The 21,652-nt window shown below is 38.3% G+C and overlaps 3 protein-coding genes across 3 annotated transcripts; 2 read left to right on the top strand and 1 right to left on the bottom strand.

Moving 5' to 3' along the window:
* Positions 1 to 251: 251 nt before the first annotated feature.
* On the top strand, positions 252 to 4,565 carry LOC131316044 (OBERON-like protein). Its single transcript, XM_058345311.1, has 3 exons — positions 252 to 437; positions 1,456 to 2,617; positions 3,681 to 4,565. The coding sequence occupies exons 2-3, from the start codon at positions 1,477 to 1,479 to the stop codon at positions 4,313 to 4,315; spliced, it is 1,776 nt and encodes a 591-aa protein (XP_058201294.1). The 5' UTR covers positions 252 to 437; positions 1,456 to 1,476; the 3' UTR covers positions 4,316 to 4,565.
* A 546-nt stretch (positions 4,566 to 5,111) lies between these two features.
* LOC131316043 (glucan endo-1,3-beta-glucosidase 1) lies at positions 5,112 to 8,623 on the top strand. The gene is made up of 3 exons (XM_058345310.1): positions 5,112 to 5,891; positions 7,261 to 7,509; positions 8,114 to 8,623. Exons 1-3 carry the CDS (start codon positions 5,825 to 5,827, stop codon positions 8,146 to 8,148), a joined length of 351 nt encoding a protein of 116 aa, XP_058201293.1. The 5' UTR covers positions 5,112 to 5,824; the 3' UTR covers positions 8,149 to 8,623.
* A 4,750-nt stretch (positions 8,624 to 13,373) lies between these two features.
* Positions 13,374 to 18,357, bottom strand: LOC131316640 (uncharacterized). The gene is made up of 5 exons (XM_058346070.1): positions 17,457 to 18,357; positions 15,356 to 15,574; positions 14,327 to 14,425; positions 14,142 to 14,246; positions 13,374 to 13,786 (listed from the first exon to the last, which is right to left on the bottom strand). The coding sequence occupies exons 1-5, from the start codon at positions 18,009 to 18,011 to the stop codon at positions 13,565 to 13,567; spliced, it is 1,200 nt and encodes a 399-aa protein (XP_058202053.1). The 5' UTR covers positions 18,012 to 18,357; the 3' UTR covers positions 13,374 to 13,564.
* Between the last annotated feature and the right edge of the window lie 3,295 nt (positions 18,358 to 21,652).

Here is a 21,652-nt window from a genome sequence, read left to right as displayed (position 1 = left end):
AAAATAATCAATCCGAATGAATAATTTGGCAATAAAATCCATTCTTTTCTTTTTCTCGTAAAATCACTCCATCCAAAGAAACTGTGAGGGACGAAAGTGATATTTTAAAAACCTTCGTTGGGGTCGTTAGAAGTCAACCACAGAACGGGCTGGGAAAGAAGTCAACCACGCGGGAGAGAACGACCGGTTCGCCGACCGGCCAGACCGGTTCGCTCCATTTCTTTTTCCTTCTTTTTTAACGAGTCTTTCTTCTTCTTCCTTTTTCTTCTTCATTCTCTCGAACGCCTCGTGTGTATGCTGCACAAAGGGCTCTTTTCCTTTTGTGCTTTATCTTCATCAATCGAGCAAACATTTTTTTGGTTTTCCAATTGCCGTTTCGATCAGTTGTATTTCAACCGCCCGTCCTCGATTCTGCCGATCGATTGACGATTTTCCGGGTGAGTTATATCATTTGAGTGAACCCTAGATCTTGTTGAAGTCACATGTGTTTTTTTTTTTTTATTTGCTGCTGCTGAATTTCTTAATTGACTGTTTTATTCTTGAATTCCTGAATTGTTAGCTGTTATGTGTGGATTTTCAATAGTTGACCTGGTGCTTTAGCTCCGTATTGCTTGGAAAATGTTGTGAAACTGGGTTTTTCTTCTTGGAATAGGGAATGTTTATAAGAATATCGAACTGAGATTTTTAAGTTCCAATCAATTAGGAATGGCGTCGTGTTCCGTAGGTACGTATATAACGATGCAAATTGAATATTGGAAAAATGCCCACCACGGCCTACTGGTGGTGGCGGTGGTAAAGGTGCAAGAAGGTTGATGGGTTATGTGAACATTGAACGGTAGTACAGAAAATATACATTGAAAGTAGAATAATTATGTGTTGATTATTTTTTTTTTTATTTTGCATCATTTGCACCTCTACTTTACTTTAGCCTGGTGGGCTGTTGTTAGGCCGCCCCTTTAAAGTTTACGACTTTGTGGCCAATTCAGTATTAGTCATGATCTTAGTTGGGACTTTGGATTGCCGAATCATGATTTTTTAATGATGGAGAACTAGCCTATATACCCAAATCACAGCTTCTTCCTTTTTTAAGATTTTGATGAATGGGTTTTAGATTTCAATGATGAAGTTTATTATTTTAGCTTTTCGAAAAATGTAACTTGGGAAAGCCGTTCAAACTAGACCTTAGTGTGTTTCAAGTTCATTCCCCTGCTTTGAGTACATTTCTGATTTTCATTTGAGCTTCATTATGCATTCCTTCATGGGAAAGAAACTGCTTTTCGTTAGCTGTATAAGTTAACTTTGTCAAGGGGATGATTTCGACTGTTGACTAGAATTTAGTTAAGCAAGTGGTCTCAATTTATCGTTTCCAAATTCCAGTTGTTGTTGTATTTTTCTTCAGAGACGAACTTTGGAGAGCATTTCTGATTTATGAAGTGAAATTTTCTTTACTGTCAGATTTAATCTGCACACTGTTTGATGGGACTGTCTTCGGGGTCTCCTTTTCATCACCAGCATTCTCCAAACATGCTGCCTCCACGTCAACAAATAGGATTTGGAGTACTGCGGACATCCCTATCCCTTGTTTCACCAGATGCTTGTGGTTCTGCCAATTTTCATGAGCGCGGCTCAAACTGTGACCAGGTCCGTGAATCCCCTTCAGAAAGTGCTAGTTCACGGGAAACATGGCCCACTGCTGATGCCTTGATGGCAAAAAAACTGGAGAAGGAGAAGGAAGGTAATAATGATTTTGCAGAACATTCTGTTGTCCGGCATATTTCAAGCTCTGATAAGATTTCTCTCAGAGATGTGGCCAGAGAAAGAGTAGATGTTATATCTGAACGAATGCAACATCTTCCAGACGAGTTTCTGGAGAAGCTTAAGAGTGAACTTCGGTTTATTGTAGAAGGAAGTGCTGGTTCTCTGCATAGAGAGGAGTTTATGTTCCTACAGAAGCTCGTTCATATGAGGAATGATTTGAATGATAAAACCTTGGTTACAGCACAAAGGATCCAGCTAGAAATTCTTGTTGCAATTAAGACTGGTATTCTGGCCTTTTTGCATCCAAGTGTAAGTCTTTCTCAAGCTTCTCTAATTGAGATTTTTCTCTACAAGAGGTGCAGAAACATAGCATGTGGTAGTCTGCTTCCGGCAGAGGACTGTAGATGTGAATCTTGCTGTATGAGAAATGGTTTCTGCAACCTTTGTATGTGTGTGATTTGTAACAAGTTTGATTTTGAGGTGAACACGTGCCAGTGGATTGGGTGCGATTTTTGTTCTCATTGGACACACACGGATTGTGCTATCCGTAATGGACTGATTGAGATTGGCCCTGGTGTTAAGACCAGTTCAGTTCCAGCAGGTATGCTTTTCAGGTGCAGAGCTTGCAGTAGGACGTCTGACCTATTGGGTTGGGTCAAAGATGTGTTCCTACACTGTGCACCAAGTTGGGATCATCAAGCACTCATAAGAGAACTTGATTATGTCGGTAGAATTTTCCATGGGATTGAGGATCCTCAATTGAGGAAACTGATCTGGAAGTGTGAAGAACTGGTAGACAGACTGAAAAGTGGGATGGCAGAACCCATGGCTTGTAAAATAATTATGCAGGTCTTTCAAGGTATCCATTAGGATCACTATATGCACTCCTTTCTTGGGTTTCCTATATAAAATGGTTTATCATTCTGAGGCAAGTGGAAAAAGTTACTTCCATGATTAAATTTTTTTGCAGTTCGTTTACCTGATACAGTTTACTAAGTTTCTGTTGAATAATGTTAACAATCACCTTAAAAATTGGAGAAATTACTGGTGTTTAGACATTCTTTCCTCAATTGTTTTTTTAATTGCTTTGAATGGATGTGTTTGTGTCTGTTTTAATATGCACCCATCTTGTTCCGGATTTATGAGCTTTGTGACTCAATGACAGTAACAGCAAGTTTTAGAGACTTTGCTACATGTGCTACTGAGTTAGATTAAGGGCCAAACAGATATAAAATTACAACTCAGTCCATGGTTAATCATTTATAGTCATTTGACTTTGAATGGAATTAACTGTGCAAAATGTAATGGTGGAGTTGTGAGAAGATTACAATATGCTAGGTGACCCAGGTCATTGGCAGTGCACGTGTATTTATGTGACATTTTTGTTCTTCATCCAATGGTTATTCCCTGCTGGTTGTACAGTGGGAAGTGGAAGAATGGAGCAATTATTTTTATTTTGCTAATTGTTGTTCATTTCTCCTTCTCACATTGTCACAGAGACATCACACGATAACCGGCTCTCTATTGGGATATCAGTTTGAAATAAATATTTTGGTTTTTGTTTTCTAGGGTTGTACATATGTTTGTGTTTATGTTTGTATGACATAATTATCACATACTTGGAATAGCATTGTGCAAGTGAACTTGTTAACATTTTTTGTTATTGATCACTGTTTTTTGTTTTGAGTATCTTGATAGCATATACCCTTATTGCTCTTAAGCTCAGCGCAAGTGAATTAACCGCTGGAGCAATCATTTTATGGTTTATTTGTGTTCAGATCCCATTTTAGTGTAATTTCATTTTTGGTAACAACGTTTCATTTTAATTTTGTCTTTCTATTGGTAGTATCGTAGAATAATGCTAAATATTTTTACGTAGTTTCTTTCTCCAACTCTTCCCTTAAATTTTTCTTTTTGTGCAGAGCTTGACGTGGAGCCCGCAAAGAATTCAGAAAGTGAGGAAGGTGGTCGGATGATAGCCCCACAGGAGGCCTTCAACAAGATTGCTGATGTAGTAAAGGAAGCCATCAGAAAAATGGAAATGGTAGAAGAGGAGAAGATGCGTATGGTAAAGAAAGCCCGCCTGGCTGTTGAGGCTTGTGATCTAGAGCTCAAAGACAAAGCCAGGGAAGTGGCAACTCTGAAAATGGAGAGGCAGAGGAAGAAACAACAAATTGACGATCTTGAAAGCATTGTGAGGCTCAAAGAGGCCGAAGCCGATATGTTTGAGGGCAAGGCCAGTGAGGCTAGGAGAGAAGCAGATAGGCTCCAAAGGATTGTGCTTGCCAAATCTGACAAGTCAGAGGAAGATTATGCCACCAGATATCTTAAACTTCGTTTGAACGAGGCTGAAGCTGAGAAGCAGTATCTGTTTGAGAAGATTAAGCTTCAGGAGAGTTCACGGGCATCACAGAGTAGTGGTAGTGCTGGAGGAAGCGAGGCTTCTCAAATGATGATGTACAGTAAGATGCAGGACATGCTGAAGAATATCTATGGTTTGTCTTCTAAGGCTGAGGGCCAACCAGATGACTTCAACAACCTTGGTGCAATTCCTTGAGCAAGATTTGTGTGCATCAGGTGGTTATTACTGTTTCTAGAAAATTGTTAGCTTAGGAAAGCAAGGCAAAACTCATTGAAGCATTTAACGTCTGCACTATTTTATGAAACATTGTGCATATTCCTGCGTCAATGTGTATAATTTCTAATTTGCGTAGCAAGTGTATGGTGCCTTGTGTTTCTAGATTGGCTGAGGTTGGGTGGACCAAAATTGACAATGAATCTGTATATGCATGTTTAATGTTCCTTTGTGCCTGACACAAGTCATTCTTAGTAACTTATGTCATGGGTAGCCCCCAGCTTGGTTCAAGAGGGGCGTTCGGATGGATATGGCTTAGCATGAAATCTTCAAGATGATAAGTTGAAACAGACAGAAAATTGTGGGTCACCCGGACTAACAATCATAGTTTGATACTATTAGGTTTTAGTCATACCATGATGACAGTTGTGTTTTAAAAGAATTTTAAAACCTCAAGAATCGTACTATCTGATGGAAATACAAGGAGGGAAAGAAAAAGAAGAAAGATTATGCTTAATTTTACAACCAGCAAAAAGAAAAGCTTCAGAATTAGTTGGAATGTACCAAAGGCAAACACTTTCTCTAAGATCGGATTTGGTGCCCAGTTGTGGGCCTCCTCAACTGCCGAATCTGTGTTGCTTGGAAAGAAAAAGAAGAAAGATTTTGGTTAATTTTACATCCAGCAAAAAGAAAAGCTTCGGATTAGTTGGAATGTACCAAACACAAACACTTTCTCTATGATCGGATTTGGCGCCCAGTCGTGGGCCTCCTCAACTGCCGAATCTGTGTTGCTTAAGGAAAACTATTGGTAATCCGGTTTAACTACTCGCAAACTCCATTGGTTTGGATCCTGGTCGGTATCTGATTCAGGATGGAAGTTTCGTTTAGGTGAAAAAAACCACAGATAGGCAATCACATTAGATCCATCGAAAGTATGGGGCAAGGAAGAATATTGAGGATGGATGTTTTCCTTTTCCTGCCTTCTAAAGTTTTCTTCTTTGGGAAGCTACCTTGATGCACTGGTCAAAAGAAGGTGTTTGCCCCATACTTCAGTAAAATGACCCACATGACCAGGGTCAATCAAGATCATTTTATAACCATGTCCAAAATATAAGGAGAACCTCAGTGTTTAGGATGTATTGAGACCTAAAAAATAATACGAGGGGCAACTTGGGTATTCCAAGTAGCACATCGCTTTCCACCAGTGGAATACAAAGATTGTGGAATCACCACCTTTTGTGAAGCCAAGAAGTTTCTTTAGGTCATCAATTACCTTCATAGATTATCATGTGAACTACTGTGAACCACTTCGCTTTCCACCAGTGGAATACAAAGATTGTGGAATCACCACCTTTTGTAAAGCCAAGAAGTTTCTGTAGGTCATCAATTACCTTCATAGATTATCATGTAAACTAATGTGAACTGTCTGTGACTCTCTGGTGATCCAGTTCCGGTTCTGATAGAGGCTACTGCAACAGCTCAAGAAGAAATATGCCGTCAACCTTGCAAAGGATTCTACTTGCTCTGCTCTTTTTGTCATCAATTGCACCAAAATCTGGTATTTTTCAGTTTTTCCCTCATAGTTGATCGCTTTGTACAACAGTCTCGAATCTCTCAGGGTATCTATATATTGTGAAAGCATCTGTCATTTGTTGATGTGTGGCAATCGCCTTGTTATTTTGAAATGAATCCAATTCACCCACAACACCATCTGAGGCCAAAAACAAAGGCATTCATTTTCTTTCATGTACAAGTGAAACTGGGAAAGTATTCTCCTTTCTTTTCCTCTAACCATAATCTATGTTTTCTCCCTTCCAGACGAAGGGTAAGTGATTTATGGAGGAAGCCGTGATGGGATCATAGGCGGTAGAACATCAAAATTTGCATTAAGTTTATGCCCAATTTACTACTATCTTGGTTATTGGATCAGCCATGCCTAAGAACCTATGAAACACGGATACTCTATTTTGGCCTCCATATCACGTATCATATCCGTATCGGATACTGATACTCTCGGATACTCTCCGGATACATATCCGATACGCTTTCTAAAGTATCTTGCTTTTAGAATTAATTTTTGGTATCCCGATACGTTTCGGATATGCGCGGATACTCTTGGATATGCTCCGGATACGTATTTGATACATTTTTTTCAAAGTATCTTGCTTTTAGAATTATTTTTTGGTATCCCGATACGTTTTGGATACTCGCGGACGTGTTGGATACGTTTTGGATACGAGCAAGGGTAAATATGTTATTACTTAAAAGATATGGGTTAAAATTGCAAATAGAACTATATTTTTCTTTTTCCCCACCAAACGACACCAGAAACGCACCAACGATATCCTCTCTCTCAACAACCTTGTAAGTCTCTCTCTCTCTCTCTCTCTCTCTCTCTCTCTCTCTCTCTCTCTCTCTCTCTATTCTAGTCTACTTTGTGTATGTATGTAAATATCTCTCTCTTGACACGTGAAATGGTGAACTTGTGTAATGAAAAACTTTAATCATTAATGAAATTTTAGGAATTAAAAATTATATATAATATATTTTTTATTTACTTTTATTTCAACGTATCCCCCAATGTATCGTATCCTTCTTTTTTTTAAAATCATGTATTCGTATCCGTATCCGTGCTTCTTAGCTAAGAACTATTGTAATGCATTTCTTTTGGTCAGACCGGCCGTCAGAGTTTCTAACAATACCTTTTCTCCTCATAGCGTCCATTAGTTAGTTTCCGAAGCAAGAAAAGATGGGTGAATAACAAGAGCAAGGAAACTTATGCATATGAATAGTTATATATCGTTTGATTAGGCGACTTTCCTTAAAAAGAAAACAATGTCACGAGACAAGATATGTTTCATTAATAATTTCCGAGTCCCTTATAATGTATGTTTTCGATAATTGTGTGTGTGGGCTGGCTGCGTTAGATGGGCAGTTTGAGGAGTGGTGCGTTGCAGATGAGCAGACCCCAGCGGCAGAGCTGCAAAGGGCGCTTGATTGGGCTTGTGGGAATGGTGCAGACTGCAGAAACATACAAGTGAACAAACCTTGTTATTTGCCAAACACTGTCAAAGACCATGCCTCGTTTGCATTCAACAGCTACTATCAGAAGTTCAAGCACAAAGGAGGCACTTGCTACTTCAAAGCTGCTGCTCTCGTCACTGTTCTCGACCCAAGTACGTATGGAAATTAACCATGAGCCCCTTCCTCCTTTTCAGCCAACTTAATAGTATGAAGGATGATTTGCAAACAGAAAACCATCCAAATCATGTGCCCGTCGCGCTTTTCAAATCATGAGGCACAATGCTGGGTTTTTTGGTTTGAAATGAAAGGACCACAAAAGTCCCAATATTCAGTACTCTTTTAACATACCTTGTAAATCAAGGCATTAGGGATGGGAAAGATGCTTAGAGTAGTTGGCATGGGCCTACATTAGAAAACCCCCCTAAAATTCCAAGTGATCAAATCTTTTTTTGATCTTGGTGTATATTAAATGGAGGCTACATATTAAATGGAGGCTACATATATACACACAATTTCGTCTCTTCCTCAGACCTAGTTGCAATATATACTCAAGAAATATGCTTTTTGTTAGGAATACAGAAATACATTTGGTCCGGGCCCCACTAAACACAATATTTGCATCCTCCACTGGATGAAACTGTATTTAATCAGGAGTTCACGATCAAGTAGTCTGCTGATTTATCTTAAATGATTTGATGATAAATTTATGCACAGCTGTGATTCATTATATGTGCTCATGGTTTTCTCTTGTGGCAGGTCATGGTTCATGCAAATACGAGGTTCTTCCTTAAACTGAAATTCAGAAAGTCCAAGATCTATCTCTCTCTCTCTCTCTCTCTCTCTCTCTCTCTCTCTCTCTCTCTCTCTCTCTCTCTCTCTCTCTCTCTCTATGTTCTTGGTAGTATTGCAAAACTTCTATGTGAGGAGTTTTTGTGTGATGTAATATGAAATGTGAAGTGAAATAAAGTAAAAGTAGTAAGATAATTGTTATTTTACTTTTATTTATGTCATTCCTTTAGAGGTGAAGGATGTATATATTGTCCATATGTCTGTGTAAGGCGTATTGAATGATTCCAAAGTGTTTGTATTAGTATGACACAATAATTGGTGTATTGGTATTTGGTGTGTCACAATAATTTGTCACAAGTGTAATAGTTGTTTGTAGTAGTTCTTCCAGGCTCTCTTTTCCCCTATAAAAGGAGGAGGCCTCCACCTATGTATGAACAGACTTAAGCAATAATATATTCCTTGTCTGGTGTTCTCTCTCTCTCTCTCTCTCTCTCTCTCTCTCTCTCTCTCTCTCTCTCTCTCTCTCTCTATTCTAGTCTACTTTGTGTTTATACCAACTTCGTGTCTAGTCAATTTTGACTAGCATGATGTATTTTATTTACCTCAGTTCAAACACTAGTGTATAAATGGGTGACCAAACTTGATATACTTTTGTTAATTTCCTTCTTCCATTTTTCTTCTACTTGTTTATAAGCAAAATCTTAGCATGTCATCTAATTGCTTGATACGGTATAAAGATACCCAATGGTGTAATACCCGAATTTTGAATACTATGATTATTTATGCAAATGGTGGGTTTTAGGTGGTGCTTTAAATGCATTTACAAGTATAAAGAAAATGGTAAGTTAAGAGAGATTAGAGAAGAAAATGTCTAAATTGCACAAAAGACAAATTTTGGTCATGTGGATTTGTGCACGTGAGGTCATGTGGTGTGTGTAATGGATATTTATGCTTCCTTGTATAATCTTGGAGGAGGGAGTTTGTCTTACATGTGGTAAAGGTTAAGACTTAAAGAGATAAGAATTGGAACAAGGAAAGGTGGATGCATGAGATGTGGGTATATATCTACGTGGGGTGTGTGCATGGGGACACACGTACATTTGAGTTTCTATATATTACTAGTGTTTGTCCGTGCCTACGACACTATCCACTCCAGCCCGTATCTACGGCACTACTCATCCCGATTGGAATTGAAATATCTTTTAAATCTTGATAGTGGCTCAAAACATTATTTCAATTTTAATTTTAGGTGGCTACAAATTACTGAAAATTAACCTCTCTTTTTTCAACGGCAAGATTTTTTTTTATTGATATGAAGTAAGTGAATACGCAAACAGTAGTGAAAAAATTAGCAACTCACGAAATTATGCAAAACGCCGTTCAAAAAGGAAAAAAAATCCCACAAAGTCTCTACAACTCTACAAAACAGAAGAGAGCATTTAACAAACACATGGTAGGTAACAGAAAATACCTCTCTAGATTTTGGAGAAAGTGTATACAAAATAGAAGAGAGCATTTTAACAAACACATGGTGAGCAACAAAAAATACCTCTCAAGATTCGATTTCTCTCGAGGGGGTTTGACTGTTGAGGAGGAGGTGACGGTGGACGGTCCCAGCGCTTGGCAGTCCAAGGGAGGGAACCCCTTCCCCGAAGACAGTCAACCTAAAAATATAGAAACTCAAATGGACAACATTTGCCCATCATATTACATAAATGCCATCTGTTGTCTAAGAGGAAAAAATAATCCGAATTCAAATAATGTTTGAGTTTTTGGTAGTGGCTTTAAGTATTGGGTGGTGAATTTTTGGTAATTGATAAGGGAAAAACATCTATGTATGCGCGGGAGGTTTTGGAAGCGGAGTTTATGCATCGAGTGGTTGATTTTAAAATAAAAGTATTTGAAGATCCAGGTTGATACATCTAAGTTTTACAAATTTAATTTCTACGTTCTAGTGCTTGTGGGTTGCGGTGTTACAAATGGGCTTGTAAAGGGCAGGGACCCTTGTATAGTTGATTGAGGATTAAGGCCTTCCATATTTTCACAAGGACCTGGATATCAAGGGCACCAATGAGGGGTTAGATTCAGCGGTTGAAAACTTGGATTTGGTCGGACAATGCCTAGGTCCAAGTCTCCATAGCCTCTTAATTTGGCTAACATATTTTGCACAGGTAGTGAGACCTCAGCTTCAGTCTCAACATAGGTGTTGTGAAGTTCCCTATAAATACTGATGCAGAGTGACGAGGAAATACTCCCTTACAGAGGTGACAATATATCATATTTGCACTCCCATTTTGTTCACCGAAAAAGACGATATCAAGGCCAGGTTTGGAAATTGCGATAGTCAAGTTGGCCTTGCCAATTTGCCAGAGCCCCGACATGAAAAACAGTTGAGAGCTGAAAAACAGCAGGCCATAGCCCACAAGTGCTAGTTGGGTTGGGCTAGACCTTGTCTCTTGGTCACAAAGCAAATATTGATCCAATATATCATTGGTGGCTTGCTGTTGCTTCAGGTTAACAGCTTCTGTCTAGAAACTTCTATGCCTTTTTGGCCTATGAGCAAAAAAAACCTCCTATTGAAGAAAAATATGAATAAAGATGCTAGAATGTGGGAGAACTTAGAAAATTACTGAATATTCTATTGCATGCTAAACTTGTGTGGTGTTCTACAATATTGTGGAGGCATGGAGAGTCAGATATTTTCTAATAGAACTCTAGACGAAGAATGTAAGCCGTTGAGAAGGCGGATGGCTATAAAAGAGAAGAAATGGTTAATTTTACAATAAAGAAAGACCGACAATCCTAGAGTACAAAAAGACATAAAAACGTAGAGATAAGTGAAAAAATAATTAGAGGGATCGACCAAAATATTTATATGTAGCGGCCAATAATTAATATTGATTCGTAATATGAGAAGTGAAGGGCGGTGTGTGCAAGGCCGGGAACAAATTCACTGCCATATGACTAACCGGCAATTACTAGCAAGTTCGGCTTCACGTAGGCAAGTTGCAGCCTGCAATCCCCTGCAGAATCGCGACCCTTTGTCCCGACTATTGAAAGCTTGTTTGTTGCCCAGGACTGTGATTGTTAATCAAGCTACGTAAAAACATCACAAACCCCAATCTGTCCGACTAGCGTTCTACTCCATAAATAAACCACACACATAATTTGTCTTTCTGAATTCTCCCACAAAATGGTCAACGGCCCAAAAAGTTCACACAACTACTTTTGTCGTCGTAGCATTGATCGTCCCCCCTTAGTTTGTTTCTATCACCAATTAGTAATTCCCGAACCACCAGTATTAATCTCTGCAGTCAATGTTCTCTCACCTCCGTGTCAACATATGTCTTCATGTTGAGGAGTTATAAACAACTGGCAATTTGAAGTACGCTAATAAAGAAGAAGATAGGTGTTAATTTTATATGGGGCATCTTTTTGTAGTTTGCAACATTTTATCTATCCATAAATTTGAACGTTCAGTAGCTTTTTGTCTTTTTAAGCTAGCAACAATTTATTGTTCTTGATGAATTATTTGAACAGCCATATCTAAACACAACATAAATTTATCCTTCCAATTGTCAAGTAAGGTAGAAAGACACAATAAATAACTTTCATTTCCTTCTCTGTTTAGTTCCTAATTTGCTAAGTTAGGAAAAAAAAAAATTCAAGGAAACAAGTTTATTAGTACTTCTACCCAAAAAAGAAAGCATCAACCAAGGTTCATGAATATATTAATCCCATTGTGTTTTCGAGGTTCATCAATATATTAATCCCATTGTTAGCCTGTTCCGATGGCAAATTGGATACGAAGCAAAAGATAGGTGGCTTCATTAGCGTCAAACTAGCATATGCATATAACCGTTCAAAGTCTCGAATTCATGTAATAACTTTGTAAAGATCCGATTCTTTCATGCGCGTAGACATGTATGCAATTTTTTTATTTTTTTTTTGCAGAAAAAGAATTGGACATGAAGGTTCTATATTTTGTATTGCACGGTACTTAGATGGATTTAAATTGATATCTGTCTCTCCGATGATCGAAGGTGTGTAAGTTTCATGACTGCATAAATATAGGTTAAAGAATATGAATAATAGAGATTTACAATATCGAAGATGTTTGCAGCAAATAAGTCGGATCTTTGGATGAATTATGCGTAAACAAAAGCATACGAATGTGTTCCCACTTCCCGCATTGATATCCTATTAATTTAGAAATCTCAATATAACTTCATATGCATACCCTTTACGTAATTGTGTATGAAACAAAGAAAGCTATCACTTCTTATGGAAATGAAAGTGACTAATATCGGACCGACACTATGCGCATGTCTGTGCTTCCTAGGTTGTAGGTTAATGTTGCATATGGGCTTTTGAGTTGCATGCTGAGATGATATGCTGAACAACTTTTCCCTTGGGGTTGTTTAGATTCACTATTCCATCCAACAAATCAATTGCTGTTGCTTAATAAGATACTGTCCTATGAATAAAAGCTTCATTTGTATATGAACCACTCCAAAGCATAAATTCAAATTTAAGCACTTAATGGAGTAAAAGCTCTGTTCATTGCATAAGTGCAAATTTAAGAGAGGAACAGCCTTCAGTAATATGGATCTCCCTTGATTTGAAAGAAAATTTAAAACTCCATTTGTCAATGAGAGGAGCGTATTCTTAACAGGTTTTACTTAAATTTCGATTTGAAGCCAAATATCAAAGATGGAGGCTACAGATGTTGTTAATAAGAGGGTCCATTTCAATTCTTTTCGGCTTTTGGTTTTTGTAACCATTTTCCAATGTAATTTAAGCTGCAATAAACACCCGCGGTAATATTGGAGAAAAGGCGATGCTACAACTAACGAAAGAGAGACGAGAAAACATGTACATGCCCAGCATGTGCTTGTACTGCCCAGAATTCAACGGCACAGAGTGACATATTCCTCTGGTAACTCCTAGTTGTTCTCTCTGGCTGCAAAGAGTCAATTTTTGGTAGAAACCAGGAAATTTTGCTAGCTTCTCCAAACCAACACTGCAGAGCTTCACAATAAAAAAAATCTATTCATAAAGTGATTATAAAGGAAAATACTTTTCATGGGTGGTTTTTGGTTACCTAACCTAGAGCCCACAAATTTTACCCCAGTTGGGTTTAAAATGGATGGGATTAGAGAATCTAGCATAAGCTCGCATATCAGTTGCTTTCTCACATCTCAATTATCTCATTATGAGCTTGAAGTGCAGAGCAATTTTAACCCGTTATATTACTGAAAAAAAAGACAACATATTGGCCAGTACATGTTTAATCATACTATATAATAACAATATAATGCTGACCAAAATTAAGGAACACAATCTGGCAAAAGGACAGCGGGGGTGACACAACAAAATGTTATTGTTGGCCAAACTCAATGACTGCCAGATAGCAACTCATAAAAATAATTGGTTCATCTTCTTTCCATATGTGCATTTGATTTCATCTGATCTGTGAGTTGCTTCAGCAGAAGTCTTCCCTGAGTTGTGACAATGGCAACAATCTGAACTTTTTGACAATTTCCCGACACAGGAGTCCAAACCATTCTCATGGCTCAACTGCATATTTTTTCTCAAGAATCGATCTTGTGGAGGGCTATATTCCATTGCCTCAAATTCCTGTAGAATATTCTTTATAGTTGAATTTCGAAGGCGTAAGCAATTGACTTAAATGGTGTCACATTGTTTGTCGGTCGTGTGACCAAATATGAGGATTGGATTGGGCTATATATTCAAAGCACCACATGTCCGCTATTTGATGAAAAAATTTACTGGCCATATTAAATGCCAATCGGATATACAATCCCATAAAGTGGTAGATATATAATACTCCTAGTCCTTTGAAACTACATATTCTATTGGATATATCCCTTCACTATTAATCCCGTCAAACAAAGGAGCAACTGCTGGGAATTTTGTTGCAAAATAGATACTGTAAGAGATTCAATTATTGAAAACCAATATTCAAGCATACCTTGGATTTTGCAGTAGCATAATATGGTGTTAAACACGGATTTAAATCCTTGACGAACATGTCATCTGGAGTGCCAGGAGTGGTGTGATACCCAGAGCTGAATTCCTGAATAAGATTGTTAGAAGGACACATTGGTGTCATGTCATGCTTTTTGTTATTTTAAATTTAAATTATGATATATTTACCAGAGAATTAACAGCTTCTTCGTGATCATCTCGTGGTGTCTCTGGAGAGCTGACATGAGCATCATAACACCCCCTCATTGAATATTTATCTGCCTTCACCTGTTCAGACATATTTGGCATCAGAAGTTGATGGGAAATTGCTAAATAGCAGTAACTAATGTTAGAACTTCCACATCTAAATGCGCATGGCATAACATTGCACTAGCCAGAAGAACTAAACTTGAAGCATAAATTGTAAATATTAATAGAAGCCACCATGCAAAGCAACATCTTATACTGAAGGTGTACACTCTTTCATCCAAGTTTTTGAGCTATGCCAAATATCCCCTTTGAACTTGAAGAGCTTAACTGTTGAGCTGAGGCTTTGAACACATGATAACCAAAGTTTGTATTGGCAGGAGTTCATTAGTTTATGGTCATTTTTCACTATGTTACATGGCTCCTACATGTGTAATGTTCCAGTATAGGACGCTCGATACTTGGACAAGAGTATGGGGTCAGAAAGTCCGATATCTTGAGGTGGAATGCACCTAGCAAATATATTATGTAATTTGAGTTTACCTTGAACTGGGCATAGAACTCTTATAATATGCATGAAATGCCGTAAGGTACCTTTTAAACACTATTATACTAAGCAAAAAAAGTACTATATACCCAATAAAACAGAACAAATATACTAAAAATTAGTATTTTGGCGCATTCTCATGTCCTTGAGATTGAAATGAGATGAATTGAAGGCTCAGATATATACCCGCAACGGACACTGGTACCCAGGTAACATAGAATTCACCATGTTCCTAAGCACCATGAAACATTTGAACATGAGCACGTATCACAAGTTCCTCACTGAAACATGCTTGCAAGAGTCGCAGAATCAGCTAATTCATTTAGTTAGTTAATGTACATTGCTGGAAAGAATTACCAAAGAGCTAGTTTATACATTACATAACAAGCTTCTAAATAAAACTGAATTCGTACAAACCACTGATATGAATGTTTCAGTGTACGTGTCTAAATCTCAAGCAGTACCTCTTTAAGATCCTCAGCGAGCCATTGAAGTTGGCCGGTAAGAGAGGTGACCTGTTCCTGGAGACTAGGGATGAGTTGTTTTGCCTGCTTTAGTTCTGACCCTTGCTTCTCCAAAAGCTCCTGAAGTTGTGAATTCATGACATCTGGGAACAGTATGGCACTCTTCAATGCTTTTATCTCTTCCCTTTGCTTCAAACACAAATCCTTCAATTTCTCAACCTGCAAAATCAAGATGACCATGACACTGAGAAGTGATTGCAATCCAATTATCCAACCCAATAACCATCGAGCTAGCCCATAGAAAAGACGTAACTTTTTTAAATCCATTAAGCCCCTTATGAGTCCATATCACAACATTATCAGATTGTCTGCTCCAATCTCCACAATAATACCGAGGGGGATCATTGGAATAGATCGTCATGTTTTCAAGGAGGAGGAAGCACTTCATCTTTTTTGAAACTAAGAGGTGATGAGCCCATGAAGTTAACGACAACTAAATAAATACTAGTATATTGAAATAGAACAGACACTCTTATCTGTAATCCAGGTCCATTCCTAATTAACACTGAAATAAGAGTTCTTTATTGTTCACTCGCTTTAATGAAAATTGTTGAGTTCTTGATCGAATCGTTCAATTCTTGGTCGTAAAGTCTAGATCACAAATTCTAAACCAAGATAAGTATAATTCAATCAAACACTTAATATAATAGCATTTTGAGCTAATCTTTTATGAACAATGCTAAAAAGCCATGTTTTACATAATTAACAGTGTCGACCATCGATGTGGAACCATGTAAGCTCTACACAAGGTAGTTCACTTACTTTTCTTGTGGGTGATCAAAATGGCTTCTTAATTCTTGTAGCCTACAATTTATAGCATATTCAAAATAAATCAAGCTTTTGGAAAAACAGGTTATCTAAAGAGGGGAACACTTATTAATCATCAATTTCGCAGTATATTGTAACACCCTCAAAGCTTCAGTTGTTGTTGACCTCTTGCACGTTCCAGCATTACACAATTGTATTTTTCAAGAGAATCAAGACGAGCATCAAGAAATGTACTATATACATTCACATCAGATGTGTAATGTTCACCCCAAATAGTTCATCAACCATTCTTATAGCCTACACTTTATAGCAAATTCAAAACAAATAAAGTTCAATTTTCTGGAGAAACAGGTTATCTAAAGAGGTGAACGCTTCATTATCAATTTTGCAGCCAACTGAAACACACCTTCGAAGCTTCAATTTTTTTCTAACAAGTTCCAACACAAAACAATTGCATTTTCGAATATCAAGATTTAGCAGGTGCTTGAACCTCTGTGCTGTATACATACACATTCAGATGAGTGTCTTAGCTCTCTGTACTCATACACATTCAAAATAATTAACCATTCTTAGCCCACAATTCCAAGCCTATTCAAAATAAGTCTCGTTCAATTCTTTTGGACAAACATTATCTAAATAGGGAAACCCAAAATCATCAGTTTGGTAGTCAATTGTCACACACTCAAAAGCTTCAACTTTTATTCGATAACTAGGTGTCCGGGCCAGCTTTCACACATCTCAACTAATATTGCGAGACCATAAACACAACATCCACAGGGGGGGGGGGGGGGGGGGGGGGTGTTGGTGTTGTGGGTTGGGCAGGGCCACTTAAAGCCGGAGCAATTGCTTCTTATTGACTGGCCCCAAAAGAGTTGATGTTTCAAACCTGAGACCTTAAGATAGAGCACACTCCTAAGTACCAGGACAATCCCTTGGGTCAGACCGCAAGAAATAAACTTCTTGTGAATCCCCTAGTCCCGACGTGAATGGTCTGCCTGTGACCGAACGGGGAGGGGATTAGTCGAGGTGCGCGTAAGCTAGCCGGACACCCCCTGACCGCTGATCACCCCAAAAAAGAGGGAAACACCTAAATCATCAATTTGGGAGTCAATTGTCACACACTCAAAAGCTTCAATTTTACTCCCAAATTCCAACGCAACACAATTGCACTTTTCGAGCATCAAATTCCAAAACAACACAATTGCATTCTAAAACATCAAATTCCAACAGGAGTATAAACAACTATAATATTGTATCCATATGTATATATTACCTCCCTGTTTTTCTCCTCAACAACCAACTTGAGCTCATCAATCTCCCCCTCCTGGTCCTTACACTGGCTCAACAGCTCCCTCTCACTCCTCAGCACCATCGCCAAGCTCCTTGTGTTCGCCTTCACCTCCGTCAACGCCAACTTCTTCTCACCACTCCCCACATCCCCCCTCCCCTTCCCACCACCACTAAACAACTTCCTGTGCAACCCCGCAAAATTCGACTCCTTCCTCCCGACCTTCTTCAAATCCTCCGCTATAAAATCCGCCGGTATCACCAGATTACCATTCCCCGCGGCCCTCTTCTGCTTCGCCATCAACCTCTTCACCATCGCGGTCAAGTTCTGCTCGTTCTTCGGCTTGACTGGAGCCATGGCGGACGAGGGCTGAGCCGGAGGAGCGGGAGGGTGGTGGGCCCGGCGCGAGGTGGAGCCAGTCATGATGAGGCGTTTGAGGGCGGATCTGTTGGGGTTGGTGAGGTCGGTGGAGGAGCAGGATTGGGTCGAGGAGCGAGAGTCGAAGGAGGAGGAGTTGGTGGTGGCGTATCGTGAAGCCATTGTTGCTGTTTCGGAGTTGTTGGTGTGAGTAGAGAGAGAGAAGAGAGATGGAATTTCAGAGGAGAAGGAGCATTTCTAGATTCTAGGGTTTGTGTAAGAGGGGAGAGAGAGAGAGAGAGAGAGAGAGAGAGAGATGGGGTTGTTTGAAATTGGGACGTTAGAGGGGACGCGTGCCAGGTAGGGATTGGGTGGTGATGGTTTTATTTTGGCGCTGTCTGAATTTGAATTTTCGCGTGAGAGGCGTGCGATGCTTTACTGAAGAGAACGGTGATGTTTCCTAAGGCTCCGGATCCTCTGTCCGAGAGAGGCTGTCCGGCTCCTCTGTCCCACGTCTATCTAGGTGTCACGTTATTCATGCTACACCCCTTTGACTTTGTTATACTCGGTTGCTATGTTTTGCTTGGTTGCATTAACATCTTGTATTTATTTTTTTATCTTGGTAGGGTTCATTACATGTCTTACAAAAATAATTCAAACCGCAGTTATTTTTAGAATATTTTTTATGCGTTTTTGAAAAAAATTAGCTCAATCCGATATCAGTAAGAATTGTTTCAGAAGTTATCGGCACCTTACGAATTCTGAAACTGCCTTTATTGATATTGAATAAAGCTAATTTTTTTCAAAAACACAAAAAAAATATTGTAAGAATAACTTGTAATTTGAATATCTTTGTAGGACTCGTAATGAGCCCCACAAAAATAAAAAAAATTCATTAATTTATTTCCTGTTTCATGGATACCAACCAAATAGTAGCTTTTAATGGAAAATAAATTAATGTTTTTTTTTTAATGTTTCATGGATACCAACCAAATAGCTTTTAATGGAAAATAAATTAATGTTTTTTTTTAATTTTTTGGGGCTCATTACGGGTCCTACAAAGATAATTCAAACCGCAAGTTAATCTTAAACTATTTTTATGTATTCTTGGAAAAAAATTACCACAATCCAATATCAGTAGAATTTTTTTTTCATGAGGCCCATTATGTCCTACAAAGATGATTCAAATTACAAGTTATTCTTATAATATTTTTTTTGTGTTCCTGAAAAAAATTAGCCCAATCCTATATCAATATAGGCAGTTTCAGATTTTGTAGGGCGCTACCAACCAAACGAACTTTAATGGGCAAGAAATTAATGATATTTTTTATTTTTTGTGGGGTCCATTATGGGTTCTACAAAAATGATTCAAACCACAAGTTAGTCTTAAACTATTTTTTATGTATTCCTGAAAAAAAAAATTAGCACAATCCGATTCGTTAAGGGTTATTTCAGAATTCGTAGGGCGCCCTCGAATTCTGAAACAGCCCTTAACGATATCGGATTGAACTAATTTTTTAAAGAACTCATAAAAAAATTAAGAATAAAATTACAATTTGAATCATCTTTGAAAGACCCATAATGAGCCCTACAAAAATCAAAAATAGTAAATATGTTTGGTGGCCTTTTTTCTAATTACAAAAAAAAAAAAAAAAAAAGACAACCAAACAAAACATAACAGCCGAGTAAAAGGGAAGTTAAGGGACGCTAGGGCTACTGTCCCCGAATTCGAGGCCCACTCCGGTCTCGCTTTGATTATCGGAAACGTTCACTTCGTAGAGCTCGTCGAGTAGAACAACTGTGCAAAAAATCAGCTTAATTGGATATCATTAAGTGCCTGATCGGAACCTTTTTATCTTGAAAAGAATGGATCTGAAACACTGGATCAAATCCACTAACCCATGGACCGAGAGTTATATGGGTTCCGATCAGGTACTTAATGATATCCAATTAAATTGGATTTTTGCATAGTTGTTCTACTTGACAAGCTCTACGAAGTGAACATTTTCGATCATCGGTGCGAGGCCGGAGTGGACCCAAATTCGGGAACAGCAGCCCCCCAGCGTTCGAAGTTAAGGGAGTAGAGCATGGGTAACGTGGCACACAGATAGGTATGGGACAGAGGATTAAGGGAGTAGAGCATGGGTAACGTGGCACATAGATAGGTATGGGACAGAGGATCCGGAGCTGATGTTTAAATGCCTGTGGTGAACAAGAAGGCCGTCGAAGTTTGAGCTCGTGTTGGTTGGTTACAAATTCATTCGTCGGGCGAATCAATATGTCTTGCCATATGAATTTTTAAACAATGTCTGGATCCTCTATAGTTCAGAGATTCAAATTGAACGAGACAGTCTAGATTGGGACCGACCATTAGTTTTTGGATTTGCTCATCAATTTTTACTGGGAAAAGAGTTTACAAGTACATCCAAACTATTACAGCAAATGAAGCAATCCATGACTGTCTCATCCAATCCAAAACATAAATCGGAGATGATCCATTTCTATTCTAAAATAAATTCTTTGTTGGTATTTGATTGAGCATTTTTTTTTATCGGTATTTAATTAAGCTGACTTTTTCACAATAACCGTCCATCGGACCATCTGTGCAAGGAGATTTATGAGCACATCACAGTTGCTTCCCAAACGGCAGTGTTTTGGTTGCTTTATGAGAATTGATTTCTACACTTTTTTTTTTGAATTTTAGTGTTGAAAGCATATGTACTTTTTTACTAAAAGACAAAAAATATAAATATAAATATAAAGAAAATAGAGTTTAAAAATCAATTCCCTTGCTTTATTCGTGCTTCCTTATTCCTATGCGAGTATGCGGGATTTTGAAGTCTGTTATTAGTTCTGTTGAATTAAGAAAAGGATATTCTCACTCCCCCACACAACCAGAATTTGGGGATTATCAGGTTTGACTACTAGGAGTGACTTTCACACCTCCTCATAATTTACTCTAGAAAATTGATTGTCACACTCTTTTTTTTTTTCCAAGTATACTTTTTTTTTTCTTCATTTATATAGAATTATAAAATTACCCTTCACACATGAAAAGAGTAATTATGTAATTTCACACCATTAAAAAAAAAAAAAAGGAGTATTTTTTTGTTGGAATTTTGAGTAAAACTCCCCTATCTCTGGCCAGTGGTTTGGTCATCTTTGGTAGCTGTCGGTTTGGTCACCGCGATTTGTTTTTATTTTCCTCAGCAAAAGAATTTTATTAATCTTTGAAAAGATACAAAGATTAAAAGGACAAGGGCATCCGAAGGAAAAATTACTAACCTAAAGTTACCCAAGACCCAAACCGTTGGCAAGAGACCAACAAAAAGAAAAGCCTGAAACCTAAAAAAAAAAAAATCTCCCTAAACAGCCACCTGCACCCAAAAACAGCCGCCAAACCAAGGTCACCACAAGTTGTTGGGCTGAGGTAATGGCGGAGGTTGTGTTTTATCGGCTGTGGATCACCGTTGGATGATGCATTTTGTTTGTTCATATTGTTTTCTTTACATTTTGTTTGTTCAGGATTGTTGGTGGTCTATGGAGTCTTTTTTTTCGTATGTTTGTTTTCGCAATTTCTGTGTTTTTTGGCCTCATGCACATAAAACACACTTTCCACACTTTTTGTTCATTACACTCTTGTTGGATTTCGCTTGTCGTCAGCATCCCTAGGCCTCTTGCTAACATTTATCTTCTGGCGATAGCATAGTTAGTAGTTATGTATTTTGTGTTTTGCGGATCAGTACGATGTGTTCTGTTCCTTAGGCCCTAGTTTGGTCTTCAATCATTACTGACGTGTCTTTATTATTGTAACGGCGACAATA

The sequence above is a fragment of the Rhododendron vialii genome, chromosome 2a, assembly GCF_030253575.1.
Source record: "Rhododendron vialii isolate Sample 1 chromosome 2a, ASM3025357v1".
Taxonomy (NCBI): Eukaryota; Viridiplantae; Streptophyta; class Magnoliopsida; order Ericales; family Ericaceae; genus Rhododendron; species Rhododendron vialii.
The sequence above is the reverse complement of the archived record's forward strand: the minus strand, read 5'-3'. Positions and strand labels throughout refer to the sequence as shown.

Coding starts and splice junctions, on each gene's coding strand:
- LOC131316043 (XM_058345310.1), top strand. CDS start 5,825: ATGCCGTCAACCTTGCAAAGGATTCTACTTGCTCTGCTCTTTTTGTCA. Junction 5,892..7,260: donor ATCAATTGCACCAAAATCTG/GTATTTTTCAGT, acceptor TGGCTGCGTTAG/ATGGGCAGTTTGAGGAGTGG. Junction 7,510..8,113: donor CGTCACTGTTCTCGACCCAA/GTACGTATGGAA, acceptor CTCTTGTGGCAG/GTCATGGTTCATGCAAATAC.
- LOC131316640 (XM_058346070.1), bottom strand. CDS start 18,011: ATGGCTTCACGATACGCCACCACCAACTCCTCCTCCTTCGACTCTCGC. Junction 15,575..17,456: donor TTGAGGAGAAAAACAGGGAG/GTAATATATACA, acceptor TTGATTTTGCAG/GTTGAGAAATTGAAGGATTT. Junction 14,247..14,326: donor AAGAAGCTGTTAATTCTCTG/GTAAATATATCA, acceptor AATCTTATTCAG/GAATTCAGCTCTGGGTATCA.
- LOC131316044 (XM_058345311.1), top strand. CDS start 1,477: ATGGGACTGTCTTCGGGGTCTCCTTTTCATCACCAGCATTCTCCAAAC. Junction 2,618..3,680: donor AATTATGCAGGTCTTTCAAG/GTATCCATTAGG, acceptor CTTTTTGTGCAG/AGCTTGACGTGGAGCCCGCA.